The sequence below is a fragment of the Equus caballus genome, chromosome 25 (genome assembly GCF_041296265.1).
Source record: "Equus caballus isolate H_3958 breed thoroughbred chromosome 25, TB-T2T, whole genome shotgun sequence".
Classification (NCBI taxonomy): Eukaryota; Metazoa; Chordata; class Mammalia; order Perissodactyla; family Equidae; genus Equus; species Equus caballus.
The window spans coordinates 36,129,645-36,141,676 of NC_091708.1; the positions used below are offsets into that span (position 1 = coordinate 36,129,645).

General features: G+C 36.5%; 1 protein-coding gene across 23 annotated transcripts in view; it reads right to left on the bottom strand.

Annotated features, from left to right (window-relative positions):
• DENND1A (DENN domain containing 1A) overlaps positions 1-12,032 on the bottom strand; it is a 514,434-nt gene that overhangs the window by 348,455 nt on the left and 153,947 nt on the right. For 17 of the 23 annotated variants that reach the window (XM_070251752.1, XM_070251736.1, XM_070251751.1 and 14 more), the window contains one exon: positions 5,180-5,229. The exons of the other annotated variants lie outside the window; for them this stretch is intronic. Coding sequence is in view for 11 of the 17 variants with exons in the window: in XM_070251736.1 (XP_070107837.1) it covers positions 5,180-5,229 (50 nt within the window). In the remaining 6 variants the exon portion in view is untranslated. The remainder of the gene's footprint in view (positions 1-5,179; positions 5,230-12,032) is intronic. 23 annotated transcript variants of the gene reach the window in all.

Consider the following 12,032-nt stretch of genomic DNA (forward strand, 5'->3'; position numbering starts at 1 on the left):
AGTAACTAGCATATAGCAGGCATACAAAGAAAATATTGTTGTTATAAAACTATAAAATTCAAGAGATGCAACTGAAACATTTTGTCATCTTCTATTTATTATACTTTACAAACAATTACCTCTTGAGCCATCCACTCTACTGCAAGGCACTCCTAAGAGCTGCTTTTCCCTTCCTTCAGTGCATATGGGGTGTAGGTAGCAATCAAATCTTATCAAACTATCACAACTCCCAACCACTGGTTACACGAGCCTCAAAGCTTCCTTCCATAAACACACCTTTCAGCTGCTATTCTCTGCTCAAAGATCCAAGTGGCAAGAATGACACTGACCCAAAATGTCTGGAGACCAAGAGTAGGCCACATACTGACAGATATGGGCAACACCTATCTGCTCGAGAAACATACCAGATAATTCTAAGAAAGAAAAGAGATCTCTCCTCTCACTCATCTACAAGAGCCTGACAAAATAAAAATGAATCATAACTGGAGAATCAAAAAGTGACAAAACCAGAAGGAACAGCAGAGTTCTGATCCAATTCCCCACTTTTATCCATGAAGAAACTGAGGCCTTCAGAGGAGACGTCACTTGCCTCACAGCAGAGAGCAAGTCACTGGCAGAACCAAAAACTAGAGCCCAGACCTGCTGGGTGCTGGCTCCCGTGCTCTCTCCGCTAAGGCCCAACTGCCTCATCAAACACTCTATAAAATGATCACGGGCACAGCTTCACCCACGGGAAGAAACCAAGGGACCAAACCAAGGCTGACAAACGAGGGACAAAAGTGGGCCAAATGGATTCAGTTTTGAAAAGTAGAGCAGGATGAATGTACAGAGGTGGGAACAAGAGGAAAGGTCTGGGCAGATATACAGTAATGTACTAATCACGTGCATTAGTGTCATTTTCTGCATGGGTTTCATTTTCTTCAGTTATCTGAATTTTTTACTTTTCTACAATAAATATATATTGCTTTTTAAATAAATTTTAAAAGTTTAAAATAAATTTAAAAATTTTTTAAAGATTAGTTATGGTGTGATGGAGCTAACGGAGGCAGTGTAAATATAGTAGAAAAAGTAGAGTGGAATTGGAAGTCAGACAAACGTGGGTTCCAAAAGGAGCTCGACCACTTACAAACAGTGGGACCCTAGGCAAACTATTGAACCTATCTGAGCCTCTGTTTCCTCGTATGTGGCATTATAATAACGGTAACCTCGCAAATATATAATCTGTTAGTGCAGGAAGAGAACACAGCCCAATGCCTGGCACATAACAGATGCATAATAAAACAGTAAATAGCATTTGAACCACATTTGCATCGGTGGTTACCTCCTAAATCATTAAACTTTGCCCCGCCCCTGAAAAGATTATGTCATTCCATTTCAAGCTCACGTCATTTGTGTGTACCAGCATAATTTATAGAGCAATTGAATGGTAGCTGATTTTCTGGGTTCTGAAAGAACCACAAACATGGAAAGGAATAGCTTTTCCATCATCCAAAGAGTCTAGAGTGCTTTGACTAACTGAAGCAGGTTGCCAGCTATCAAGGGCAAGCAAGTAGCACCACAATATGAAATGGTGCAAATCTGCTATCAATAATAATTAAAGTTTTTAAGAGTGATACAGGGATCTTAGCACTGTCATTTCACTACTCCTCTCCAACAAGAGTTTCAAGTACAGTGTGCAGTAGGAATAGCTCTGTAATTACAGAGTTGTGACCATAAGCAAGTCATTTCACTTCTACAGATCTTGGTTGCCCTTCTGTAAAATGGGATGCTTGAACTGGATGAATTTCAGCTTTAAAATCCTGTGGTCTTATTCCCACACATTTTCAAGGCCTCCTGTAACCAGAACACAAGCTATCATGATACATGTCGCCCGCTCCCCAGCAGGCTCCATCTGCCCTGCCTGAACAGTCTCGAGGCTCACTCATGGTTTCTCCTCTGCTTTGCTCTTCAGCGCATATGGGGTGTTAGGCTCTCCCTTCCACTTACCCCTTCTTGTCATCCTTGCAGACTCAGCACAAGTCTCCCTCACCACAAAAAGTTTTCTCTGATCATCTCAGCCTTCCCTAACCTCACTCTCATTTTGGATAGATACTGTTTAATGTGTCGTTATAATACTTCCTGGACTAAACTGAGAAACAAACGGAGGGCAGTGCTCCAAGTCTGATACCATTTCCATATCACCCAAGATAATGCTACACATTTGGGACCTTCCTTTGCTCTTTTGTAAAAGAGATACTACCATCCCCTATCTCCCAAAGTTGCTGGGAAGAATAAATGAGGTATTAATGTGAAAATGTCCAGCACATTGACTAGAATCAATTAGGAACTCAAATACTAATTACCTTCCTTTCCTCTCTCTCTCTCTATTTGGTGACTGGTCTTCCTACAAGGTTTTCTAGTGAAAAATGCATTCATCTGGGAGACGGACATCTAGGCTGTGCTAGCAGCCTAAGAGGACCTTGGGCAAATCACGATTTCTCTGCAGCCTAGATTTTTCTCAAATGAGGATAACAGCACTGGTTCTCATCCATTATGATAGGAGGATAAAATGAGATAATACATGAGAAAACACTTTCTTTCGAAGAGCTACCAGCATTATTATTTCTCCTAAGTCCTTGTTTCAGAAAGAAAAATCTTAAAACAACACACGAGACAGCAAGATGTCAACGTTAACAGGTGACTTGATGTTGACTGTGAAAATCCCACTCTTGATATAGACTAGAAATGTCAGAAAGTTGTATTACTGCTCCTTGGGGTAGAAAAGCACAGATACTGAACAGATTAGGAAGCTTTCTTTTTTGAATACAGTCACCTGGGACATTACTATATCTCCCATGCTGACATATTTTCTAAGTCAAACAATATCATAAATACATCTGGGGGCTTTGTGGGCCTCAGAATTTGGGCATATCTATTTGACAGTGTTAACAGCAAACTAAAAAAAAAAAAGTAGTCACATTAAAATCTTTGTATTTATTGTAAATGAACATTATTATTATGTCTTCTGCATTAAAGTATGCCATGATCAGAAGTGGGGAAAGAGAAGAAAAAAGATATAGTCCCCACAATAAAGTGCATTTTTTGTATCAATAAAAGTTATCAACACCTATAGGGTGTGTAATATAACATAAGAACGAACCAATATGCATGATGCGGAGTAAAATATATCCATAAAGGGACATTTCTGTTCCAAATCATTTTGTGAAAAAATATGACAATCATGATTAGGGGAGCATAATTTGGAGAGCAATATTTTGGAATAAAAATATTTTTCTAACAAAAAAAAGGCATCAGACATTGGTGACAACAAAAAGGACTCTGCTTTTCTTTTATTTCAGAATGTAATTACCCAGAAGGCAGGTAAGTAGAGGTGTGGTGTGGTGTAAGAATGAGGTGTGGTGTGCTTGTCGGGGGGTGGGAGCAGGGGGGAGGGCACGGATTGGGATTGAATCTCAGTGCACATTTCTTCTCACATTAGTTTATGGAGTCAATTAAGGAATACCTACCCAAAACAAATCACCACTCTAACAAAAAATCATGTCAAAATGTATTCTCTTAGTTTTTTTGTTAAACATCTAACCACATTTTAAAATCATTTCAGTTTTATTAATCTGTATAAATATGCCCTCGCCATAATTTGTAATACATTTTATAAGTGACTGGAGGAGATTTCATGCATCGCCAATTCAGACATATAAATGTGAAGTTTGCATTAAAAGTCTCTAAACAAAACTCTACTTCCTTGCTATTTTTAGAAGGAATAGGATAAAGAAGAGACAAGAAGACTCTCATTACAAAGACTGACCCTTTTAAAATTAAGGCTGCTCTGTTTGAGCATCAACCTGCTGCTAAAACAGGCCTGGTACCAGGATTTAAAAACCCCTGAGCCTGGAAATACTACAATGGTTGATTGGCTTAAAAAACAACATGCTAGAACGAGGGAAAATAGTGATTATAATTGGTTGGCAACATTCCAGAGTTGCTTTTTAGTACTCTTTTTGCTTTTTAATACTCTTTTAAACTCCTTTGGCTACCAATGCTCATCTCACATCAGTTTCAGGTTTACGCCAAATAAATCAGGACACTGCTCCCACAAAGTATAGAAAAGATCCAAGCAGCATACTATCCACATGCACTCTAAGTCACTAAAATCTTTTAGGCCTGTCTTGTTTGGGTACACTAAAATACATGACAAAACCTTCCTGAAGATGGGCACATTTTATAGCTTTTTGGGAACATATTATGGCACTTATTACTTATAATGATATTTTCTAAAACATCTCTATCACTAAAAGTGGAACATAACATTTGTACAATGTCACAGCTCAATTCTCCATTAAGAGAAAACTACAAATAAACAGCAATCAAGTGAACAAACAAATCACTGCAAAAACAATGCTTAAACTATTATGGAAAACACAATAGACAACTCTTGAAAATAAGATTAGGATGATTGTTTCGTCATTTATAAGAAAAAAGCTCTTATAAAATTATTTTTAAAATAAGCCATTTAAAAATGAGCTTATTTTAAAAAGAAGTCATTAACCAGTGGCTGACTTTTTAAAAACATAAAAACCTTAGGATATTTTAATTATCTTGGAGTTCTTATATTCATAACTCTCCAAAAAACAGTTTATCATAATGCAAATACTAAAGAAACGTTTAGATGATTTTGTATGTTTTAGTCTAGAAATCTATACAAAATGCTTATTTCCCCAAAGACACCATTCTTAACCACCTAAATAAAATGCAAGACACTATTTAGCAACATGCCTTTCAAATAACTAAACACCTTTAAACAAGATAGGCCTATTCATAGGCCTATCTAAGATATAAACATATCTTAGACAACAAATCTAAGTCAAACATATTCATATTTAAATAAATATTAAGTACCACTGGATTAAATACCAACCATTCTTAATCAAGGTTTGAGTCTGATAACCAAAATCAAAAATTTAACATTGTGCAAAATACATCTCACAAACTAACCAATGCAAAGCTCTAAGCTTTAAACTTTTAAATCCCCAGGAACGGAGAATACCGCAACTCTCCTTGGAACATAGGCATTTTAAATCATGGTTAAACAGACAGAATGTTAAGAATGGTATGGTTTTTATTTTCCGTAGCAGGTTTATTGACACTTTTTTTCTAGTAAAGGTTGAAAATCTGACACTACCTGTCCACATAGAAGGGGAAACAAAACTTGGTCAAAGTCTGTAGAACTTCCTGTGGAGAGAAAGAGAGATAATTTATATATCTAATGGGACCAATAAATCTAACATTAACCATGGCACACAATCTAGCAACTTTACCCTAAAGAAAGAGGAGACAGATGAAGAAATATGGGCTTTATCAATTACATGGGAGGAGTACCAGGCAGTCAATCATGAGAAATAATAAACATGATCAAACTTCATTAAAAATGAAAAATTAATCAAGAATCACACATGGGCAAGCAGCAGGAGCCATGCAGGAAAGCTCTGAAGGGAGGGAGGCGGTTGGGTTGCTGAGTGTTAACACCCCTCCAGGGACCATCTCCAGCCTGACCATATGGATCAGAGTGAATAACACCGAGCCACATGGGTTTGGCCTGGCAGGGCCGCTGTTGCTGGCACCGTTTTTGCCTGTTACCTAGGAACAGAGGGGGCCGGGAATAGACAACGCTTCCCAACATCAATAGGCCAAATCACAAGCAGAACAGAAAGCCAACTTAAAGATAATTGTCCCTGAACATTGTCAACTACATTTTTTAGAGTTTAAAACTTCATTTGCTTACTTTATAAAGAAGCTGCCTTTTCTGGCTTAAATTTATTTTGCACTCAAACTCTAACAATTTTAAGTATGCCTATTTCTAGTTAAATGTTCTTATCATATTTGGACACACCTGCTTAAAATTTGTGAAAATCCAGAGCAAACTATCAGTTTAGATATCTTTTTACAAAATTTAGGTACATAAAACCAAGCCCATTACTCAGGGGAGGTATATGAAAAGGGAATAAAAAGAAGAGTGACATTTCAAAGACTTACTCATAAAAGAAAAGCTCCCTAAGTTAAGAACGCTGCTACATGAGACACGATACACAGTAGGGTGTGACTTTTCCCAAAAACACATTTCACATATACAGCATATATACACATAACTAAACACATAAACAAGCAATTAATTATTACTTCCTTCACAGAATTTTCTCTGGCTTGACTTAATTTAACTGCAGACTTGGACAGCCCACAGTTGGTGCTTAAGTTCATAGACCAATGTTATAAATTTTAAAAAAGTATTCCTTTCCTGCATTTGATTTGCTTTTTAACTATTTAAAATCCCAACTTCTAGACAAAATGAAGAACACATTTTTCAGTCATTGAGAAGCTGGTTCAAATTAACACAAACCTGCCCGTTGCAAATACTAATCCAAGTGATAAATTAAAGATCAGTTTACAAATGTAGCACTTTTCTAACCAATAATAATGAATTATCAATGCTAACTGAATTGATGCTTCTCGCTTCATTTATTTTTAAAACCAGTTCTATCATTCAAGAAATAAACCACATCAATCTAATAACCCACTCAATGAAGCAGAAAGCACACTGACTTGCTCTGCCAGAGCATGTTCCGCCTACATAATTCAATTGAGCATATCCTATTTTTTAATATCATCTTGGACTGGTACTATGTGTATCACAGCACTGTTAAGGCATGTCATGAAATAGTAAAGGAACAGGAAACTAAAAAGTGAAAAAGATTGGACAAAAATACCTCAGCATACTCTAAGAGGCATTATTGATACATTAGTTAATTTCATAACATGGCATTCAAAAGTCCTTATATATTGTTTTAAAACTCATTACATTTAAATAAATTACAACAGCTAATAGAGAATCAGAAAAACAAGAGTACTTTTTCAGGGTATAATGCTACTATCAGGCAAATATTGAAAAAGAATCACATAAAATATTTATTTTAACGTCTGCAGTTTTAATTATGTATAAAACATACCATAACCCACATACACAAAACTCTCATTATTAACACGCAAAAAAGATGCCTTACAAGTTTCAAATACCACAAAGCATTTCTTGCCTGAGTATATGTAGCGAGCAGTCTTTAAAACTCAGTACCAAGTGCTCGCTCATTGCCAAGATCAGCTATAAAGACAGTTATCCTTTACCCCTCAAAAGTTACAGGGGCAGAAATGCTTCTCTACTCTATGCTGGAGTTGAGCTGCCAAAAGGCCTCAAGATTTTTGAAAGAAAGGACCCCCATGGCTGCGAGAAAGCATTGTGCTCTACAGCAGAGTCAAAGACATCTAATATGCCCAACTTACTACTACTACAATATAGAAACTACTTACCACTTTCTAACATCGAGTAATAACCAATTGTGAACATGTCTATCAGATAATATTAGAACAAATATCAAAATACTCAAAAGTAGGCTGAGTATAACCCACCTCTCAAAAGCTTTTCTTTTTACCCAAGAAAGCAGTGGTAAGTCTAATTAAGCAATGGGGCAGGAAGAGGGGAAAGGGAAGGGAATATAAGCAAATGTAGGCACATGTTTGTGATGTTACAAGAGCTTGATATTCCAATTTAAATCAAACAAGATGGTGGTGTGCTGTCAGAGGAGAAAACAAAAATGAGCATCTACTTTGTGTTAGGCATATTCACACGTTATCTCAATCAGAACTGAAACATCTACTTCATTTGGGAAGGGGAGGTCAGGAGGAGGGAGGGAAAAACAAGCACTGTTTCTTGTAAATAAAACTGCTGAAATAAACCAATTTTCTTAATCCTGATGTTGTGCCTATATATAAACATAGGCCTCATCCTCTTTTTCCAAAGAAAAACATAATTACTTAAATATGAAAAGTATCACACTCTAAGAGAGGGGACTTTAAAACACTAATTTAAACATATTTTGAGCATTATTTTTATAGCAAAGTGTCTTTCAATATTTACTTTACTGGGAAAACAGTCACTAGCCAGTTACCAACCCCTTTTTCTCTCTAGAACCTGTGTCTTTGGCTAGGGAACTTCCTTTGCAGATGACAATTTTCCTGTTTTCTGCCCCCTTTCACTTGCCCACACAAGCTCTTTCAGACAACCAGCCTCAGTACAACCTCAACTACTGCCACATAAATAGGATCTTGGAGATGCAGAGCAGCTGATGAAATGTAAATGACCTCATTGCTAAGGCAGGGGGTGGGGAAGATTGTGCCAACTCTCCAGATCAATTCCCAAGTTTATATTTTCACAAATCTTTTCATGTACAGTTTGATTTTTTAACATTTTAATGAGCAAAAAAGTGAATCTATAGTAGCCAGTCACCACAGTTAAAGTGCAGGGCATGAACTAGATCCCAGGAGGGAACCAGTCCACCATGTCACCACTGGCTTTAGGACATTCGCCACCTGGTTCCATGTCCCCAGGTTCCAACTCTTTTCATAATCAAAACACTGCTGACATTATAAACCCCAGACGGGTTTTCTAAAATCCCTCCCAATCAATATATCCAACACATAACTTATTGGAGACAACACTGAGCTCATTGATTAAGGTGAGTTCAGTAGCAAAGTTTTCAAAATAAATGAGACAAGAATACAGCATTCAACCCCTTTGTGTCACCAGACAATTTATGAAATAGGCAATTTCCAAAAGGGCTTTTCCTCCTAACAAAATATACGATACTTTATGTAGGAAGAAATAAGAGCAGAGGAGGCAGGGGGAAGCGAGGAGGACAGGCAGTTGCACAAACCTTTCAGTTATGCATATATTAAACAGCAGATTGCACAGTGTAGTAGAAAAGCAACAACATCTATAAAGCTCTGCCCACAAGGAGATACTAAAGCCTCAGAGTATGAACCAAAATATGCAATCAACACACCTAACACCGGATTCATTTGCAAACGAGAATCAGAAATGAACTCAGTATTCATCTCCATCTTCTTTGGATTCATTTCACTCAATTTAAATTCTCATCCAGTTAGAAGGCCCATCAAGGGAACTTACTCCAATCTGGAGAAAGTAGATTATGCTTTGCTGAAACTGAGCCATTCTCTTAAAAACCTGGTAAAGCTTTAAATTTATAATATTATCCATCATAGAATCCTATCTGGAAGCAAAACTTCGAAGACTAAATTAGAAGTTTTAGTTAACTGGGATTATTAACAATAACAAAACTAAACAAATTCATCCTGAATTTGGGGTGCAGGGTGAGGGGAGTGTAAGAGATCCTGCAACAGCCATCAGATCAGACGTCCAATGCTTTGTTTTCATTGCTTCATTGAAACCTACAAACAAAAATTAGTTGTATTTGGCAGATGAAAACAACTGACAGTCAGACACAGACGTACATACCCACAAATAAATGCCATCTGAAAGACAAAAGCACAGGCTGATTATAACGTCTACTGGGGTTACAGAACGTTGAGAGATGAGGCACTTTCTCAATAGTTCAAAAGGAAAAATAAAATGTGTGCAGGAAAACATTTAAATAAAGAAAAGAGATAGCTTGAATAAATGAATGTATTTTAAAATATGTAAAGCTACAATCAGCCTCTTTGAAGCTTGCTGAAAGCTAGTATAGCAGTCGATAATTTACCTTTGTCCAAAAAGAGAGTAAAGGAGGGAGAGGTGGGGAGATGGTGAGAGAACATTTGCTGAGTTTCTTATACCTAATTTATTTGTTCATTTCAAACTGTAGATGTGTGATAAAAATATCAGTGGAGCTCAAATTTCTAAAATACTCTATTTCTACATTTAAATTTTTTTAATAGCATGAGGGAAATGCTGACCCTCTAAGTCCTGCAATTGAGATCAGTGCAGCTGACTTGAAAGAAAAGCCTTTGATTGATGATCTTAAAACTCAAGTTGAAAGTTGAAAACAGAACACACACAAAACCAAACATCCAAAAAGCTAACAAAATTTCTACTTTAAGCCATTTCAAGTTAAAACCAGGGACCCCGAGTGAAAGCTACCAGAGGTTTTAAAGCTTATGATTAAGAAGGGTAAAACAGAATAGTAAGTTCTTAGAAGCTTAATTAGCATCAGGTTCAAGAATGTTGATCAGAAATTTCCTAAATTTGAAAACAGAAATACAATTTTTCTCTTTCATTATAAATGTCAAATTAAATCCAAGATCCATACTATAGTCACAATCAAACTTTTTTTCAGTGTGAAAAAGCTTTGAATAAGGGATTTTACAGAAAGGCCTTTCAACACCCGAACATAAAAGCCGGGTCAAATTTCTAACAACGCTTCTCCAAAGCTACAGAGTCTGCTTCCTTTCTTTGGTATATTTCAATATTTACTCCCAGTATACTTTTTATAAACTTTAGTTGATTGTGAGTCATGCATATGTTATAAATGCTAATTTGTGTAATACCTAATATGTGCAATGTTAAAATTTAAAGATAAAATTATAATAAAATATAGAAATTCATCATATTCTACATGATGTATCATATAATCTTTATATTTAAATTATCAAGGACATTAAGTACATAGGTGGAATGCTTATAAAACAGAAGAGCCATCCCCAGAACTACTTTTAAGTGTAAATCTTCATGACCTTTTAAGTCCAAAGTAAAAACATGCATCTTACAAAAAGTTTTTTTAGTTTAATAAAAATCACTTTATCCTTTTGTATCCTTCCCTTTCTTCAAAAAATTACTTACAACAAAGTTGTTCCCAAATTACAATATTATATTATAACATACTCTATTCTAAGATTTCATCTTATTAACTTTAAACCTTACAGCAAAGGGGTTGAAAATGAGAAAGCTGTATTTATAAGGTCAATGTTAGACACCAGTAAACTTCTTGACACGTGTTTCAAATGCTTCCAAAACAAACAAATGATCTGGTTAGAATCTTACAATTAGTATTCAGTGGCATCAGTAACAGAATTCCTTGGACTTAATATTATTACTCTAAAACATTTTGCCTTGCTCATTTCCTTAAACATTTTAACTCCTATTATCTGAACACTTATGTTATCAATACATCTAAAAGGAAGAAAAGCTGGGAAAAGTAGGGGAGGGGGGGAAACAAGTCAGCACACTCCGAAGGAACAGGGGCCCAACAGTAAAACTGCCAACACGATTTCACTGAAGAAGCAACTTGCCCTCAGAAAGACACTATTCGAAAAAAAAAAAAGAGCACTGATAGAAATAGTATTTTGTAAGCATATTAAAAGCTGTCAGCTTTTAAATATTTTAAACGCACACAAAAATGTGCACAGATGGGCAACTTTTCTGCTCACATTAGTGTAGAAAAAAGTCTTTCATTATCAAGCTCAAAGTCCTTGAATTTTTTAAACTTAATTGTGCCTCTATTTCTTAGAATTCACACCCCACGGCCAAAGCTTTCCTGCCACCAGTCCTTCAAATCTGACTTGGACATTACACGGGAGGAGGCTCCAAGCCTCCCTGAGGTCTCACTCCTTTTACAACACACGAAAAAGCAGTCGATAATGGGCCCATGCTGAATTCACTGCTCTCTACGTCTCCTCTTGGGACACAAGCCTAGCAGATGTGATAAAAACTGTGTCAGAGAAGTGGCTCTAGTTTGTGCCTTAATGACAACTTAAACCTCTAAACCAATACAACCAAAGGACTAACAGAACTGGCTGTTACCTCTCTCTCCTGCCAATCTTCAAATATCTCTGAACTAAATTAGCACCTCAACCCACAACATCCCCTGCCACCCTACAAAATCCATTCTAATTTTAAAAGATAAATGAATTCAGCAAACACGTCGGTGGCACAAGTGTCTGGGCTCTGTATGTGTGTGTGGGTCCCCTATAATTAAGCCCTAATGTACATTTCATGTAGTTTATATTTTCTCAAGATCTGATTGTGCATTCAGATATCTTGAGGACTGCCTGGTATCTTTCCTCTGATCAGCACCCCAGTAACCATATTAATACATACAACTGGTAGACTTAACGTTTCCAAAAAGTACCTAATGGTCTAAAAATTATTTTTAACTATGTTCGACCATAGGAAAGAAAAGCGATATTCTGAGTTA